The sequence below is a fragment of the Leuresthes tenuis genome, unplaced genomic scaffold (assembly GCF_036924035.1).
Source record: "Leuresthes tenuis unplaced genomic scaffold, fLeuTen1.0.hap1 SCAF_2, whole genome shotgun sequence".
Classification (NCBI taxonomy): Eukaryota; Metazoa; Chordata; class Actinopteri; order Atheriniformes; family Atherinopsidae; genus Leuresthes; species Leuresthes tenuis.
Window position 1 is genome coordinate 14915139 of NW_027325356.1, and position 20295 is coordinate 14935433.

A 20295-nucleotide genomic window follows, 5' to 3' on the forward strand; every position below is an offset into this window, starting at 1 on the left:
GCCTCTGTTGACTTCTTCAGCAAAATGAAGTTACAAAATTAAACAAATGCTAATTGATTAGTTATTTACTTCAAGAAGGAAAAGTAATTTTTGGCATTTAGATTTCCCGTGGCAGCTTTTTAGATCTCAGTAATTATCAGCAGCACAGCACCTGCTAATAATCCTACCCAAATCACAAAGAATCATGCTAAGCTATGCTCTATTTAATAATCGTACAGAAGGATTTATTTATTTGTCATTTAAAATTCAAGAAAATGAATTGCCTCTATTGGCTCTTCTAAGGAGCAGCCATCAAACTTTTTCTCAATTTATCTACTTGCTTGTGTTGCTTTCCTTAACAGCCTAGTGTGTCACTCCACATCTGCTCCCTATTTCTAATTAGGTCACCTGTATTCACTCAGCTATTCACCACCCCCAATACATATACCGCTTGGTTCACATTGTTGATTTTCAGTCGTTACAACTAGTCGTTTTGCCTGTACTGGACAGCAAAGTTGTTGTTTTTTAATTTATTTGCTTTTTTTTATCAGCATTTTGGAAACCAAATCATCAGGAAAACCACATCAAACCTGAGTTTCACTAAAAGATTCGGGAAAAAGTGTCTTTCAGCTTTCTCAGTTGTGAAAATTTAAGATGGAGAAATACAAATGTGTTGCCACTGGCACTATTGCAACACCACAATATAAAACACGCATTATTGTTTGCTTTAGTGCTGCGAACTTCTAAGTTGAATGATATGCACTGAGATCCTATAGTGTCACTCTTTTATGAGAGGTGTATGTAAGTCCCTTATTAACAAGGTAGCCTTCTTATGAAGCACGTCACTGGGACTCGAAATGGAACATCTTACATGTGATGAAAACAAATACTGGCATTTAATGCCGCAGGTGAAAGTATATGATATCTAGGTGTAAATGATACCATTTGACAGCAGCAACTTGTGTGTGGTTTATGTAATATATTAGATATTTTAATGTAATATTCACTTATCTCCCAAAAACTTATTGTAACTTTCATAACTACATGGACTTTGGTAATTTGGACTTTTTTTGTTCACATTACATGTGTCACCAGAGAGAATCACCTGCCGCTAATTCTCTTAAATTATGTCAGTAACTTGACAAGAAGATAATTTGAAATCAAACCAGGATATTGGTTTTAATTCCATTCAACACTTTTTTTTTGGTATACTGTGAATAGGCCAATGGCAACACAAGAGGCAAAGAGGGTTGACCACACAGTGAGCCAATGATTCGTTTTCTCAAAAGCAGATATGAGAGAAACCTTGAAGTTGAATGTCATAAGAAGTAATAATTCCCTCTTCTGCCTTTACCCAAAGGACTTTAAATATCAGAGAAATGAACTTAATTAAAAATATGTATTCATGAGAAGCAATACAATAGCTTCTTTACCTTTTCATACTTACTATATCTTCATATACCTTATCCATGGAAAATCTTCTACCTGTTGAATCTAAAAAATACAATGCACTTCTAGACTAAATTAGATTGGATAGAAAAGGAGAATTATTATTTTCCCCTCACAATAGTCCTCCTGTCACTGCTTAGCAGACATACTTTTAAGCATATACACTTACGCAAAGTCAAAAGTACACTGTATAATTCAATTTTCCCAGAAATATTGATAGACAGATCATCTCTTCTGCTCACAAACGTAGACACACACAGTCACACGCTTCAGTGTCTCAGTCAAGCCCACTTACCTGAAAGACACCGTGTGAATACATGTAATTGGTTATGAAATATACCCTACTATTCCATCACATTAATTCTGATGTGAATCAGAAGACATTATGAAGCATCTGCTAAATGCATAGACATAAACATATGATGATAATGCTGATGCAGTGGAGGTGATAATAGTTATATACTCTCCAAGTTATCTGATAAGATGAAATTCTTGTAGCTTGTGCATTATAACATTCATCCATCCATCCATTTTATATATCCGCTTAATCCAACTCAAGGTCTGGAGCCCATTCCAGCTGTCATTGGGCAAGAGGCAGGGTATACCCTGGACAGGTCGCCAGTTTATCACAGGGTGCATTATAACACATTGTGAATCAATATACTTCCTTTACACACTGGACTGGATGGTAGAGATGGACTGAAATAATGACAATGTTCTTTTTAAATTGTACAAGGAGCAAAGACTTGATCAATGGACATATTACTCTATAATCACACAGGTCTTCCTTGGTTGCTACAACTTCTTTTTATTGTGAGTCACTTGAAGTTCTTATACCACTACAGCCATGAACTTCTTTTCAGACTGAGAAAGAAAAAAAAAGAGGTGGTGGAGTAGATTGTCAATGTGTTTTTTAAGGGCCTATGCCCACCATAACCTCCATTTTTCAATTTTAGCTTACTGGAGTGGCACTCAATACGATCTGCATCAAGGTTTGACATGTTGTGCATTCAAAAATGTCTTTTTGCAGGTTGATAACGAGTGGTAATTTTAGTCAAAGCTGCATTTCTATCAGCTAGAACCAGTCTGTCCATTCTCTGACACTGAAAAGGTATTTTCACCTATAGATCTGCCACTCACTACATGTTTTTTCTCTGTTTAGAACATTTTTTAAAGCTTTTGTAAAGCCTAAAGCTGTATGTGAATATGCCCATCGATCACAAGTTTCTGAAACACACAAATGTGCCAGCCAAGGACCAAAAGTCTTGCCATTTTAAAGTCACTTTTAAAGCCACTTTTAAATTTTTAAAGAAGTCATAGCTTTGTATAACAGCTATACATGCAAACCTATTTTGTGCTTTTGTTTGAAAGCTTCACTTTGTGAGGCACATTCACAATAACTTTGAAATGAAGCTTTTGCCAACAGAAAGGAAGCATCATTACTGTCATGCTTTAATTTTTAGGTTCAAGCCCATTGCTTGTACATTGTTGCTACAGAGGAAGTCTGTGTTTACCTTTCATGCATTTTAAAAAGCATAAGTTGGTATTTTCTGAATCTATACAATATGTGATTCACCAATATGTCGCATTACAGTAGCATCTTTCCTTCACAGTGAGTGCTATGCTTTTCAATGCCATTGTTGCACTGACAAATAGGACATAATTGTATAAGAAATAATTCCCTTACACCATAGAATAATAATCTTTCTCCACTAAAATAATCTTGTGACTGTTTTGGCAGTGCATTATTGCCTCAATGATCATCTGTATTTGTAAATGGCTCAATCTGAAGTACCATTTAGCTATATAAATATTTCCACTCTTGATAGATAGACTCAGTGGGATCTACACCCCTCACCTCGGTAGTCTTCCACCAATATTAAACTGACAGCTTTTATACAGTAGCATTATTACTTAAGTGGAACATTTTTACTTTTAGGCATACAGCCTGTGGTTATGCCTGACCCAGATATCTTACAGCTCACACAATGTACATCACAAAGTGGATGTACTGCGTTGTTATTCACTTGTGGGTGGTGTTTTAACCTGGACATTAAAAAAAGGGCTCAGGCAAGGATTTCTACATTTCAGAATGTGCAGTATTCAGCAAGCAATCAGTATCATAACTCCCACTGAACACAAGGTCAAGTTCATGGTATTTTGGTATATGTATTCATTCCATTATTATTCATTCATCATTTTAGCACTTCATTTACCTTCAATATCAAAATGAAAGGACTTTGAAGTCTTGACAGATATGTCTATGAACTTATATTATATTCCAATCTTACAGGCTAAAACTTTTGTCCTCCTTATATTCCAGCAACATCAGACAACTGTCTTGCATTAAAGCTTTTCAGCTTATTCAAATGGATCCATGGCTCACACAAACACAGAATTGGTCTTCGAGAAATGATGGAGTAACAATATAGTTACAATTCTTCCCAGTCTGCCTCAGTCTATAGCATCGGTCACATTCTCAGCCCCAACCTTTCCAGTCGTGGCCCTTCATTAGGACTCCATCACTCAATCCCGGGCATTACAGAATGTAATTTATATTTAAAGATAATTCAAATACATATAAAACTATTTGTGAAATCAAACTATTTCCATTAAATATCCAAAATTATTTGACTATCAAAAAAAAAAACAGAAACAAAAAAGAAGAAAAGAAGAAGAAGAAAAAAAACAGTCCCAGTTCCTCCTCCTTGGCCCAATCACTTCATCCAACCTTGCTGGCTTACATTTAGCCAGGTAGGGTATTTTCTTTTGTGAACGGTGGGATTGTTAAGTTCTGCACAAGTCTGCTAATGATGCATAGATCTGAATCATGTGTGTTGAAGCAGGAAAACATCTAAAACCTGTAGGACAGCGGCCCTCGAGGACCGGATGTGGACATCACTGATAAAGGGCCTTTGGCACCCCATGATCACTAGCTCTTGACCCCCAAAAGAAAAGGGACACCCTTCCTAACGTGGCAGTTTGCAAATTACGATCAAGTGGCATACCAAAGGTGAGGAATTGTGAATGGGCCTAAATATTCCCGATATACAATCAGTTGCACTCCTTAAAATCATGGCCACACAAACAACTCTGACACTTCTCTACTCAGCTTTACAACAACATGAGCAGACAGAGACTGCATACAGAGAGGGAATAGTAAAGGAGGAGGGATTATTGTACTTGTTAACAACAGATGGTGTGATCCTGGACATACCACCTAGAGTGTCTCTGCACCCCAAATTTTAAAATGACACAAGCTCTCTTTAGAGTTTAGAAACAAATAATGAGTTGTACTCAACTAAAGATTTTTTAGAATTTAAATCGCTTTATCTATCACAAAAAAAAAACTACTTCACAGAATTGACAGAACTGAATTGAACAGTCTGATATTAACTTATTATCATAATAATGCAAAAACACATAAAATGTAAAAAAGTGGATCCTCTCTAAATTCTAAACTTTTATGTATCAGGACATAACAAAAACATCTGGTTCTTACTAGGTTTTAAAATTAGGTAAATACAACCTTAGACGAAGCACAACACATGACATATTACACAGTGCCGGTATCTATAATAAGAGAATAATGAATTAATGAAAAAGCAAACCAATGCAGACTATGTCAAAAGGGTCAAGCATGGGAAGCTAAACTGTCCCAAGAGTCCGATAAAACTTAAAGACCACATCTAAAGTTGGATAGAAAATATCAAAGTACACTTGTAACCTTCTGATGAATTTAAATTTCACATGGAATCCACGAAAGGGAAAAATATTTCCTGGAAAAAGCAACATCCTGCAGCAAACAAGGAACCGTAGTGTAGCAGATGATTTCTAATAAAATGTTAGAGTTTGTTATGTTCATAGAGCTTTAGCAAAAATGTTTGTTTTTAAAAAAAAAAAATGTTTTCCTTTGATGGTTTCTCATGTGAGGTTTACATTATTCATCTGATGATCACCATTAGTTGTTTCTCTGGTTTAGTTATTCTGATTGCCTTGATTTAATTTCTGTATTTTGGTTCGGTGACTGTTAGAGTTGTGGTATTTTGTTAGTCTTATTCTTTGTGTATTTAGTTTTTGGTTCTCTTCATTAGATTCCATTGTTAGAGTTTGTACTTTGTTTTATAGAATGTGTATTCTTTAGCTTTGGTTTCTCACCCCCATGCTTAGTTCCATCATGTGCTTAGTTCCGTTTTGTTTCCGTTTCACTTGAGTTGGTATTCCTTGTGTTAACTTTAAGTTTCTCATTTAGAATATAGAGTAATAGAGTTTCTCTCTATTCTTGTCATTATCAATAGATGTACTCAGTTATCTTGGTCTTGGCCCTTTGGTCTCACTTCACACTTATTTTCCATTAATCACTTACCAATCAATTCTCTGAGTATATACATCTCTCAGGTTGCCTTGGTCATTCGCCGGTTCCTTGCTGTCTCTTCCACTATTGTTTTACTGTCCTGGTGCTTTATTGTACTTACTTTTTGTTTGTGTAGATTTTTTTTAAATTTTCATGTTCAACAGTGCCCTTGATTTGATCATTAAAGACTTTTTGGTTCATTGTTAATTTGTGTCCGTAATCTCCATTAACTTTTTTTTTAGTATTCACTACAACTAATCAATTAAAAAAAAGTTTGTGGTAGTGAATACTCAAAAAAAGGTTAATGGAGCAACTGATTACTTTTTCTAACCATGTTAGAAAAAGTACATGGATGGAGCTGTGAAGTGAGAATAAAAGAAATGAACAACCATATAAACTATATATCAAAATATGCTGCTTCAATAACAGTCCAGCATGGGAAAAAATGAATTTTTCTTTAGTGAGAGAAAAAAGAAACACATAAAAGCAGACAGAAGATGAAATGATCAAAACTCAGGAGGAGACATTAAGTCTACTGAGAAAATGTGAGTTCGGAGAAAACACAAACACGCCAAAGAAATGGAGAAGACGAATGCACAAACAGAAATATTGAAAGAGGAACCAATAGCAATACTATACAGAGAAGTACAGAGTACCACAGACAAGCAGAACAAGTTATGAAGGGGCAAAAAATCCACAGAGAAAGAAGACCTGCAAAGCGCACAAAGTTTGTGTGAGCATTTGCCGCACTGTCTGTCTCAAACAGCGGTGTGGTGGCCCAATGATTCACCCTGTAGCTTCAACCTCAATCCCACTGAAAGGTCAAATCTTTTAAATCACCTGTTTCTGCCTCTCTCTTTCTTTTTTTTGTCTAAGCCATGTTTAATTTTCTTTATCTGAAAAAATTGTTGTGCATGAAGCCTGCAGGTGCATGTGCGCTTGCGCTTTCCATTCATCACTAGCAGTGCCCCTGTCTTCTTTATCTTGCTTCAGCCAGAACTGGTGTCACCCTGAAGCACAAAGCCTGTGTTGTGAGACAGACTAAATGCCACCTGGCCCACTGTTTACGGGTGTGAGAATGAGCATGTGAGCGCATTCTGCTGTCAAAACACAATTCTAAAGCACTTGTATTACTGTGCTGAGACCATTTCCAAAGCCTCAGTACTGCAACAATACATCATTCATCCCTCCACTGACTTATACACATTGACAGTTAGGGTGATGACTGCCAAAACTGACAAAGATCTAGCATCCATTTGTAGATTCACATTTATATACTCCGCTGACTGGATTTGGTAAAGCCAGAATTGCCGTTACTCTTTGTGAGCTAAAACACTCTACCTTAGTCACTCTATACTGGCTCAATGAGCAAGAGAGACAGAGTAAGCAGAAGTGTTCGAGCCAGCTGGAAGGTGAGAGCGATAAAATCTTATTTATAATAAATAGAAATAAATGATTATGTATTGATTATTTCACAAGAGTTGCATTATAAAACACAAACATACAGACATGCTAAAACCTGCTTCTAAATTTCCTTTTGTGTCTTCAAATTCTATTAGAAGTACTTAAAAATGAAGAAACATGATGTAAAGCAATATTTGTGTGTTGCAAATGTTATTTTTATTCTTTACAATTGTGAGCAACGGCAAAGATGCTCCTGTTTTATTTACCTGAATTGGTGTGAATGAAATGGAGTTTCTGTTTGGTTTTTAAAGGCATTTCTCCTCCCATTCAAAATGCTCAGATAGTCTTGAGCTGAGGAGCTCCCTCTCCTGTGCTGTGCCATAGGCCCGTGGAACAGTTTTTTAGTCTCCCTCAAAAGGTCTCGTTCTTTGCTGCACTGCACTGCAGAATCAACATTAATTCTCCTTTGTGGTGTTGGACTGATTCATATTTGTGATTATGGATAAAAACTAAAGGCTTCAAGAGGCTTTTTTCACACATTTGTGCATAGAATTATACAGCAGTCAGTTAGAATTGAGGAGGCCTTTTGGATGAGAGGTGAAAAGATCTTACACTGACACTGACAACAATATTAACAACATCAACATTATCAGCATCAATATTGTCAACATCACAAGCCCCCATCACTTCTTCACTTACCTTGCTTTGTTGTTGACGAGTGTAACAAATCCACAATGAGAACTTGTCTTGATCTAAGCTGATATAACTAAAACATATAACCTTTATTTTCTGATCTAAAACAAAGAATCATTAGTTGGGTTTCTGAACCAAGTCCATCCCATCAGTAGAGGCTATTCATAGTTAAACCCCGCCTGCTCACTATCCCACTGTCTCAGTGGTTAGAGTGCCAGGTCATTGGTCAGCAGCATAATACCGAGGGCTGATGTGTGGGTGGAGTGGTGTGAGGGGGGCGTAGGTAAGCCCCATCTAAGTGGCACTATATTGATGAACCTTTTGGGGAATTTGCTTGGCATGTTTTTCTTACAGGCATAAGTTAAAAAAATACTTCTTAAAGAAGATTTATAAAGAAAATAAGCTGTCAGGCCCCCGTCCAAACTGATTCATTCAACCCATTCAATGTTTAATAAGCAAATATATAGTGAATTATTAATTGATTCAGAGGCAGGCTTCAAAGTATAGAAATAAAAAAGAAGGCAAAGTGAGGAATGAGAAAAGGAGGGACAAAAAATACAAAGTGAAGCCACTGCAGGTATAGAAGACAAAATTATTAACTGAAAGGGAGAGAGAGGGTGTCTGCTATAGGAATATGAAAGTGACTTTTTCTGTGTGAGCCTTCTATTCAAAGTAGAATATTGAATATGTGCCTTTGCTTCAGTCCTGAAAATCTCCACTCATTTTCCCTGCTGTCTTTTCAGTTTCCATCAATCATTCACTCCCTCGCCACCTTATTGTTCCCTCCAGTTCCTCTCACACTCTCACACACTATCACACTTTGAAGTGTAGGTCTGCATGCTTTTGGGCTTGGCCAATGAATGCATCCAATGAGTTCATTTTACACATGTGTCTGTTCACATATGTAAATTAGATTTATCTAAGCAGACCAAATCACGATTCCATGAAAGGAAGTGATGTTAACACAAATTAATGTATAGCTACATTCCCGATCCATTTGGTGGAAATGCACAGGAACTTGGAAAACTAGGTCATTATTTACTCTTTCGGTCAGTGACATTAGTTTTCATGGGAGTGCACCCAGCCTACAATACCACATGCAAGTCAAGTGGGATTCTTACACCAACAGGTTTAGCCCTGGTAAAATGAGACATGTATACATGCCAAAGGAAATACAACTAACATGAGCATTTCCTAATCAAAGCATATGTCTCACTACTATTCTTTAAGAAGCCACAACATCATTTTAAGCAGGCAGGAGGGGTTCATTCATTCATCTAATTTTCATATTCTTCTCTCTCTCTCTTGTTTATTTGAACTTTTCTCATTTTAAGTTAAATTAACAATATGTGAGCACTTTACTACAACACCATAACAAACATATCTTACTGGTTAGATACATTCAAAAATACATTCTTTAACATAATGACTGTCACCTCCATGGAAGCTATCTTTACAATTCACATGCAGTTGCTCTCACAACTACAGGAGGTCTGTAAACATTCTTCAAACATAACCCTAGGTTGTTTGAACCCACGTGGGCAAATAGCCTATGGTCGTGATTGAGCAAACAGTCTACTTTAATTTAATTTACATTTCTCATGCAGTGTGTACAGTTTGCATTATTTATATAACTGTTAACCTGTCACCTGTTCTATATTGACACTCTATGGATTACTATAAGTCATGTAAATGCCTGTGTCAACATTCACTTCCAAATGGCCACAAGGTTTTTCTCTTCTGCGTCTATCTGGCTGATCCATTCTAGAACTGGCTTTCTCACACTATCATCTTCCACAACAGCTTTGCCAAAAGCTTACCCTCAAGGTCATCCCGTTACAGAGGGAGTATAGCTGGTAATAGTACTTTCTACAATCTAACCTCAATGCCCCTAAAAATGTTCATTTGAGTAAAACTTTAACTGATTGAAATAATTAAACAAATTTGGTATCAGTTTGCTATTAACCTTGATTAATAAGGAGTTCTTCCATTAATCAGTTAAAAAAAATTTTTATCGCTTGCCAGAACTAATCTCAATATGAGAGATGTGTGTGAGCTGCATATCAATTAGTGAAGAGTGGGGATATTTGTGTTGCATGTGTGCATGCTACTTGCTTGCACTTATGTGATTGTATGGGAAGTTAAATCCCCATGCAGGGCAGATGACCTACAGCCAGACGCTGCTGTTTTTACTTGAGCATTGCAGCTGAGAGCAGAAAGACCCCAGCTGATACACATCATATCCACACGCACACACTACTTCATCACTGGTGTATGTAGCTTTGAGAGAAAAGCAGGAAGGGCAAAAGAAACCATAAGTAAGAAAAATGGAGGCTGAAAGGACTACATTAAAATCAGAGAAATGAGGACAAGAAGTAGAATAATGCGGAAAATGAAGAATAAAGTATGGATAGAAGGTGCAGGATTTTTTATTCTCAGCATTAAATAACCAATACATATAAAAAGAGAAAAATCATATGATTAGGAGAGGCAGAGGGGGAGTCAAAGCTCTTGTTTGTACCTTGTGTGGGTAACAGCATATTTTGCCCTCTAGTCCAATAACTGGTCTGATGGATGCATCAAGCTTGGGAAGAATGAGCGCATCTGCGGTATCACGTGCATCACTCTCTTCCTCTTATTTCCCTCCTCCATTTCTATATTTCCTTCTGGGCATCTCTCTCCTTCCATCTTTTTTTGTCCTCACATTTCTCCATGATCTTCTTCCATTTTTTGTAGTGCAAATTTTAGCAACCTAAATACTACAATCTGCTTGGCTGTAATCGGTCCCCAGAGCTCCAGCTTCTTCCACAATTTGCCGTAAAAGCTGAAGAACTTTTCCTGGAAAGGTCAAATGCTCTTCAAGTGACTAAAGTCTGACCTGCACATCAGTATGCCAGCATTCACGCAAACTGTCTTTGTGCTTTTTCCCCCCCTGACAAGGTGGTGTTTTTATACCTGCGCATTTCTGCTTCAACTTCTACGCATCTTCCTCCCTATTTTGTCTGCCAGCTCTATCGACAACACATACTTTTAATCTGTGACACCTCTCTTTTAAAAGCTTTGAGTTTCAAGTGATATCTTGCCAGAAAAGACACATTTCGGCAAGACAAAATCTAGCTGATTTTGGTTAAACAAGCCTTTTTAATTTTCTGTTGACCTTTGGGGACTTTTCCCTTCACATTAACACCAAGCACTGGTGGTTTGTTGCTCCTTGGCTTTTTCCTTTTCCGGCCCCTGTTATGTCCTCTATGTCCTACTTTCCTAATCTATCTTTCTCTATGCTTTCATCTCCCCTTCTTACTCTTTTTCTGTGGTAGCCTGGGCTAATTGATACATCGTTCTAGCACTAAAGACGTTCTGTGTAGGAAGCGCGGCTGACCGCCACTGGGTCTAACGCAGCATGGGGGAAAGGGAATTGAACAAGCACTGACCGTCAGAGCTGGTTAGCTTCACAGAGCTCCTGTCACAACTATGCTCACAATGCAACCTGTTTACTACCCAGGCCCCCTGCAATTACCAGCACCCCAGTGGGGGCCAAGCCAACGCCTGGAGAGAACTAACACCATCAGCAGAAGGAGAGGGGTAGGAGGGAGGGCCCTATTAAGAGACTGTGGCAAGATGGAGGCTATGTGATGAATCCCAAAGGGACAATCATGGCACAAGTATGTTTGTGTGCTTGAAGAAGATCTTTGAAATAGCTTGATGCAGGAGGCAGGCCAGGGTGTTACACTTTACTCAAGGCAAAAGAATTGATAAGTTGAACAATGAAAGGCAGGTAATGGGTGTTAAGTGTTACAGGGAACTTTTTACTGGGAAATTTGCTTTTTTCTATTAGCCTATAAATCCACCATTAACATGATTGAATCAATGAAGGAAGGAGCTTTACTAAATGAGATGTAATAAATGGACAGGGATTTTAGGGTGCCAGGAATTGACAAAGAGCATATAAGTATTGATGTTGAATGTTGGGTGTGTATTTGCACGTGAATCAGCCTGCTGCCATGACCTAGCCCCTGACTCACAGGGACAGTGGGGCAGTGAAACAAGCAGCAGCACGGGACCCCTACAACACATTGCTGCTCCTCAGCTATCACATGTTGAGCATTGATACCAAGACGGAGATGGGCATACTTATGTACTTCCAGGTTAGCATGTCAGCCTAAACAACATCCATCTTTTGTAATGGGAATGTAGCATTGTAATGCTGTCAACCTTAACACTCTTTGCAGAATCTCACAGTACACTTGACTGATTGAGAGCAAGATGAGCCTTGCACAACATGTCTTGTCTTCCTCCTCCACTGTCTGCATAATTCTTTTAATTTGATTGTAGCAGATTCTGAAACTGATGTGTTTCTTTTCAGCAACACCAAAGCATTACATGCTGACATTGTTTCGGGTCAAAACTCTCCAGTGAGGAGTGGCTCTCTGGAAAATTGCTGGTGCCTGCCCAAGATGAAAGGTTCTCGTAATATAATCTACTACCTTTTTGTTTTACAAACAAAAGGGCTGCTGTAGAGCCACAGACTACAGGGGCAGGTGAAAGAGTGTCTTAAAAGGAGAGATAATTTGTTTAATTATCAGTCAATTGGTGATTTACATACTAACCATGGCAGGGGATATCATCTCAAAAGGATGTGGCGCCGTTAAACAGCAATAAGGATGTCTGAGTTTAATAATCAAAGAAATAAAAAGATTAATTTTCCCCTTTAAGCTGAGAAACAGTGAGTTAGGGAGCCCGTGCTGCCTGGACTAACTGTTAAAACTCTCATTATGTCCCACAGGCTTCACTTTTTCCCAGGAGTATCTGACAAAAAAATGGTAGTATTGCCATATATAGAATAAGTCAATGGCACAAATCTCATTTAAATTTCAGTAGTTTTCAATGTGTTTCATTGTCTCAGCTATACCAGTCATTCAGACTGTTCTATATAATCTACCCTCCCACCTCCTAATCCTCCTAGCATGCTTTTCATCCTCTCCACCATAATTCATCAGATACTCTTGGAAACCATTCCCACCTGAAATCTCATCATCCATCCAATCAGTCTTTCATCTTTCCTCTTGCAATCTTTCCATCTCTCCTCATCTTGGTCCTCTCTAACAGTGGGAATGGCAGAAGTGACAGTCAGCTGTGGTTTAAAAGTGGAAGGAGCTTTTTCTTTTCCTCTTTCTCCCTGCCCACTTACACTGCACATCTACGCGGATGGACTTGATGGCAGCCACCCCCACCCCGTTGTCGGCCTTGCAGTAGTAGCGACCCCCCTGCACTCTCTGGATACCCTCGATGCGCAGAGTCTCGTTGTAGATGGATGTTTCCTGGAACTTGTCCGAAGCACTGCCTGCTGTCTTCGTCCACCGCACCTGAGGATAATGGGGAAGGGAAAGAGGATGTTGAGAGGAGAAAGATGCTGTAAGTGAATGTGAGTTGCACCGAGGGACAGTCATTTAGATGCGGTGAGGGGACAAAAGCTATGAAAAATGTTTTTCATAGAAGGTCCTACAAAACATTGCAGGCAAAAATGCTGAGAAACATCAATTCTCATATGTCTTTGCTCAAAAAAATGTTTATACCTGCTCACAATTACACATGGAGTAAAAATACCTGAAAGCATAACAAAGAAAGGGACGCATAGATAGTTTCCTAAAAAGACAATTTTCAACCTTGACCGAAGAATACCAATAGGCCGTAAAGGAATGAGCCTTCCCTGCTTGACAGTTTCATGTGTATTTTTGTTTTCTGTAAATCTGTAACCACATCTCTGCAGTCAAACGATGGGTTGAGTGCAGCTGCCATCTCAAGAAAGATGGCAATAAATAATATGATAATTATGGAATGAAAACAGTTTGAGTGTCTTATGTGCTTGCTGCTCATGTTAGCATCCTTTTCTCTCTCAAAGTGTATCAAGCTTTCAACTGTGACAATATGTATACTCCCTTGTGAAGATTGCAGGCCAAATGAATGTGTATGTAAACCCTTTAGCTTTTGGCATGACAACCTCTCATTTCCCAGGGCAGCAAATTGTGCCATTTTTGCAAAAAGCCAGTAGCATCTCTGAGATGTGCACAAGATGTCCCCAGCGATGCTGGGATGCACCAGCTGCAGCATCATGTGACCTTTGGCGCAAACACTGCTTTATAAATTAGCCACAGAGTCACGAAGTTTGCATAAGGAAGATGGAGAAGATGTGCAGACATGGCAGACTTTTCTGCTGGAAACTGAAGTTCAAGTACCATGTGATCCTGTTTTTTTTTGGTTTCTTTCTCTAGTTTCACCTTTGAGACCGCTGTTTGACAAGTTAACAAAAGACAAGTTAATATTTATTTCTACTGTTTACAAGTTAAAAACAGTGGCAGGAAAGAGAAAACAACATAAATCTTTTTTTCAAATTTTCTTTTTCTCATCTCTGGCTGCAAAAAGAGAAACATTATGTAAAATGCTATTCTACCAGACACTCAGCTCAAACTGTTTCATACCCTCATCTAGAAGTAGTCCTAAAATAAAGTTATCAGTTTAAATCCTCAAAGAATATTCTATTTTTCCCAAATTCTAAAATTTTCACATAAATGAACGGATGAATTTATGCATAAATGAATAACATTGTCCATTTTTTTCTGAAAATAAATCACCAACACTGATGTAAATCAGTCAGTTAGGTGTAGACAAAGACACTATATGATTAAGATTAGGAAAAGACTGTGGTTTGGTTTAAAGTACAGAGTTCTGCAACACTAAAAAGAAAAAAAAAACTTAAATTTGCTGTAAGTGTTTATGGTTACAACAGGGGGTCCGGACAAAGAAATGATGAACTTGTGTGAGAATGGCCTTAGGAAGCAGTTGATCTGAGGCTGCTCTCTAATTTTAGAGATCCATAAAAATCTTTATGCTCAATTTGAAACGTGTTTTATGAATGAGTATTTTTCAAATAGAAGATAATGTTCATGCTGAATTTAATGCTTAGTATATCATGTCTAAAAGTACTTGTGATCTTCTAAAATCTTGCATGAAGCAAATGAGGTGACAAAAAGACAAAAAGTAAGTGCATTAGAATGACAGGCATGAAGCGTCTTAAGATCACAAAGCAGGTCATTAAATTGGCTGACTAACTGATATTGCACTCATTGTTTTTTTTTTTCTGATGAGGAAACCTCAGCCTGATCTATATGACACTAAGCACTGTACTAATGATGTCCACGGTGCTCAGACCATTACGACTTTTGACAAACTCTGTAAGGCTTTTTCACGCTTCAGTTATCTCATCGGGCAGTCGGAATACTGCTCTCCAAAATAATCAAGAGCACAAAATACAAGGATACACACACACACACACACACACACACACACACACACACACACACACTTCAGAGATATATGAATGCTTCAAACTTATCTGAACTGTAATGTTATCCTCTTGTGTGTGTGTGTGTGTGTCTACCAAAATAAATGTGTACAGTCCATTAATCCCCATTAACCCTTCTGTCTGTTATCAGCCTCAACGAGACTATCAACTACGCCCCAATGAGGAGGTCAGAGAGGATAATAGGGAAAAGCCACTGATACTGCTTACGTGTGCAAACGTGCGCATGCAAACGTTAGTTGTGTAGAAGTGTGCATTTTCTGTTTTTATGCACACTTGCCTGCTTGTGTTTCTGGATATGTGTGATATTGGTGTATATATTCACTCCATCACGCGCGGTGCTGATTATAAAGCAGGTTATATGGATTAGCAGATTATCAGAGCCTGTGTAAATGCTCTCTGTCTGTTTATTCAGCTCTGTTTGTGGGAGGGATTTGGAGGAGGCACAACGCCATTGATCAAACCAGCCAAGGTGAGCAATGAACTGAGCCCTGTCTCTTTACGGTTTAGTGAATCCACTTTGCATGAATGTGCATGTGGGAACTTTTGTGAAAGACATTAACAGTGCAAGTGAAAGTGATCATAAAGTGTGCTTTTCCATATATATTCAAGGATTAACAGATGACTGCAAGTCATGAAAATTATTTACATTCTGTTTGCTACAGCTTATTCATGTGTCCAGGAATTTAGGAACATCTAATATTAGACTCAAATTTAGTGGAATTCTAATGAAAAGATTATGTGATAAAGCTTTGAAAGGTGAAAAAAACATTCTGCTTATGAGTTCAAAACAGTTACTGTGTATTTGTTTGTGTATTTTACCCGATATGATAGGATACTTGGCAAATTGAAGTACTCTTCTTATATTTCCAGCTATACAATACCTAATCAAACAAAAAAATGATGCTACAGGGGGAACCTATAAGAAGACTCCAAAAATATGGAATCATCAGGAGTATTATTTAAAAAGAGAAAGAGAAATTAACGTGAAGAAAAAATGAACGTGAAAAAGAGAAGAGTAGGTGAAAAAGTGTGTGAGGGAAGAAAAAAAGCCAGCTTGTTTAAGTGAGATATAGTTTCTTTAGCAAGTGAAAAGGCAGCAGAACAGAGAATGAAAAAGAATGATATATGCAGCAGCACTGGCAGCTGTGTGATGGAGAAAGAAAAAGTGCAGCACGTTGGGAGTTGCTCCACCAAAAGGTGGAAGATGAAGCAAAACAGAGAGGGGTGATATCACGAATAAAGGGGATATTATGTGCAATGTAGATGACAGCCAGGTGGCAGAGGAGCCTTTATCTCGCTGTGACACAAGCAGTTTAATACCATCACCTGTGCCCTTTTTCTCTGACCTTCTTCACTCTCCCTTCTCACCTATTTGTTCCCTCAATGGAGGACTGACTCAGTTCTCTTTTTTTTCTGATAGATTGGTCTTGATATCTCTTTGAGCCCTTTTTCTCTCCCTCATCCCTGTCTGGGTGATCCCCCTCCTCTCCCCACGCCTTCTTTCATTTCTTTACAAAGTGGAGGAGAGCCAAACATTCGGTTGTCATCTAATCTTCCATTCAAATATGCATCCATTTACACTCATAAAAGCAAAAACATTCCCCCAGACCCCCTCACACACATGCTGGGAGTAGAAGACACTTTTGTTGAGTCAGAGACTTTTATGATAATAGCTCTTCCATCTGGTTAGAGGTGTAAAGCGAGGGGAAGCATTGGTGTCCCTTGAGATTCAGCCCGACATAAAATGCAGCAGGTTTTGTTCACTGTTTCTGTGTTCAGCTGGGGAGATGTATGTTGTCTGGGGTACAGATGTTTCAACCAGAGAACAGAAACAATGCAGAGAGTACTGGAACGGCCTCGTCAGAGCATTGCAGAAGAGAGTTGGGACTATTTTGTTGGTGCGCTTATATGGGAGGGGGAGAGGGCCATTAGACCCTATTCAAATTGTGGTTATTGAAGAATGCACTAAAATACTGGCCACAGCTAAATGAGCTAGTAAATTTTCCATTAGTGGTAATGTGCTTTGTGGTAGTCATTGGCAATAATTCAGTTTTAAACAGCTAGTGTTTCCAAACACCGTATCGCACTTTGTGCACTGTTAGAACCATAAATGTAATAGCTAGACCTTTAAATTACATCACATGGTCTTATGATTTAAAATGAGCAGTTTACCAATGAGGTCTACGGTCTAGTGTGCTCTAGCTGCTGGTATTGCTTTAATGTTCGAATACATATTGAGATCTCACAAGGTGTTATATAGATTTCAAGTCTTTAAAGTTTCAATATCTAAACCCAGCATATTAGGTCAACCTTGTTCAGGTAAACACTTGAACAATCTACATTTCAGTATGGAGTAAGCTGCTATTCACAAAATGCAGCATTCACATTGTTGCATTGGACTGCTGTTTATGTGACTCAAATAAACATCATCCATTGCTTTTGTCAAAATGTGCCGCAACTTGACAAGCAAGTCAACATTTTCTGAGCAGCACAGAGAGTCTACAGCCACGGGAGATGTGCTGTACTCCATAATACTGATGGATATTTAACAATGTATGGTGTTACTTTTTTGGGTGAACACAAAGCAAATAAAACAGAAATTCACAACAACATCCTCATGATAAATTCTTCACAGAATCTAAGAAACTTGAATACTGTTAATGGTTCAGATGGCAAAATATTTCATAGACTGGTCAATGCTGAGCCTTCAAACCATCCATGGACTTAAATTAAAACCCCTATTGACAAAAGTCAGCCAAAAGTGGACATTGTCTATAATGACAGGATTTATTATAGACCTCTTGTATAGGATCATAAATTGGAAACAAAGTAAGCTTGAAATCAATAAACCTGTGTTGATGTGTGGAAAGAAAGGGGTATGACTGGAGAAAAGATGTGATTTAAAGGGATCATTTTTAATAATTCCTGATAGATTAAACTATATTACACCAAGAAAACCCTACTTCTCACAAAAAACATTATTTCTCCATGTACCCAAGAGTGCATAAAGCCTCTGTGGCCCATGTACACCTAAAAATCTCCAGTGTTCAGATCATTTTGAGGTACACATTCATATAAAACCGATTTAGAAATAATCTTTTCAAGTTAACCAAAAAGTTGCTCTGAATCTGGCAGATGGGATGATGTAATTAACAAGTGGAACGCGCTTTATCCTGGAAGAACACTTTGGACCAACACACAAATAAAAGGAAAGAAAACGCCTCCTCCAGCTTCAGACACCACTCAGTTAAAATGTCAAACAACTTCTTTGACCTTGGTGCTGTAAGAATGAACGAGCGTGGGTTTAAGATTGATTACAAAGGCAAAAATTCCCCAATGAATCCATCCATCCAGATTAATTAAGAGGTGCTTTGTATCTGTTCTTAGCTATGGAGATGAGTTGCCCTCTTCTCAACAGGCAGCTTGTTCAAGGATCCCTGCACCCTATTGGAGTGGAGCTTGTGCCAAAATATTCAATTAACATTGATGCCTTCAAGAACTGAAATGTTTAAAAGTCTCTAAACCAACTTTGCTCCAGAATAAGTTAACCAATTTTTTCTTAGAGGTCTGCACTCAGGATGTAAAGCCAAGTAAGAGATGCCTGTGACTGCCTCATCTTTTCAAACAGGAATACATCATGTCCATCACTCTGGAAGAGACCTCACCATGTTCTCCACAAATCTATACAGTAATCTAGGCCTGTGGTTTATTTTCTGGCCTAACTCTTCCACAGCTGACATCACATGTCCCAGCTTCACTGAGCCGGCCTCCCTCAAAGCAGACTGATGACAGAATACAGGCATTAATCATACTTGGTATGGAGAGGAGGCCCTCAAAATATCCAGACCTGATTGACAGCAGGCTCCCTTTGAAAACTCAGAATCTGCCGAGCTTCCAGGACAAGGGTGATGAACGTTGAAAGACCCATGAAATCTGATTTATCCTGCTTCAATACAAAGAGCTGTTTATGATAGCCAGTCCTTTGCAAACGGATCATTTTTGTGTTCAACCTATTCAGCCTTATACCCCAGCTCGGGATCTGGGGTCTGTGGATCAGAATTTACTTATGGTTCCACGCACTCGCTTCCGGACCAAAGGAGGCTGATCCTTCCAAGCTGTTGCTCCCAGGCTTTAGAACGATCTTCTGCTCTCTCTGCGTTCGATGGAGTCTGTTGACTCCTTTAAAAGACAACTTAAGACCTATTTATTTGTTTAGGGTTTTTTTTTTGCTTAGTTGTCTTGGGGCTGATATGATTGTTACTGAGTTGTCATGGCCTTTTGAATTTGAAATTGTATGTATTTCCTGTTTATTGCTCTGTTGTAACTGTAAAGCGCTTTGTGACCCTAGTCTGTGAAGGGCGCTGTACAAATAAAGCTTACTTACTTACTTAGTCATTTGCTACTGACAAAAGAGAGCAAATTTCCAGTGCTATGCAGTCCAAAAAAAAATCCACAATTTAATGTTGAAGTCTCTAAATTAGTATTTTGGGAAGAGAGAAAACAGTCAATTATACCAAATCATCAAGGGTACCAGATTAAAAGCAATCAACACACACCCTCTGTAAGACATCTGGGACAACAACCATTTCCATTTAGACAGCCTGATAGATTTTTTCCAAAACACCATCTTTTCTTTTTGCCTCTAAAACTCTTTGTCATGATTTACGTTCTGTTTCATGTCTCGTCTCGTCATTTCCTGTTTTATTTTGAAATCACTAACTTTCCCCTCTTGTTTCAGGTATCTTGCCCTTCCTCCCGTGTCAAGTACCTGATTGTCTTCCCTGATTCCCCTTGGTCCCTCATGTGTTCAAATAGTCTGCGTTTCCCTTGTCTTGGACCAGTTTGTTGCCTGTTGCCATGAGCCTCAATCTAGCCTTCTTGTCCACAGTCATAGTCTTGCCTCGAGCCTGCAGTCGAGCGACTCTCCTTGCAAAGCATATTTATTTGTAAATTATTGACAGTCATAGTTTATGTATTTATTAAACAATGGTAAGTGTTTCATAGCTTTGTTTTGTTCCTCCGTTTTTGGAGAGATTTGATTTGTAAATTTCATAGT

At 38.4% G+C, this 20295-nt stretch overlaps 1 protein-coding gene across 2 annotated transcripts in view; it reads right to left on the minus strand.

The window, feature by feature from the left end:
- Positions 1 to 20295, minus strand: part of LOC140301726 (MAM domain-containing glycosylphosphatidylinositol anchor protein 1) — a 183489-nt gene that overhangs the window by 97751 nt on the left and 65443 nt on the right. For both annotated transcript variants that reach the window (XM_072380324.1, XM_072380323.1), the window contains exon 4: positions 13068 to 13242. In XM_072380324.1, the coding sequence (XP_072236425.1) occupies positions 13068 to 13242 (175 nt within the window). The remainder of the gene's footprint in view (positions 1 to 13067; positions 13243 to 20295) is intronic.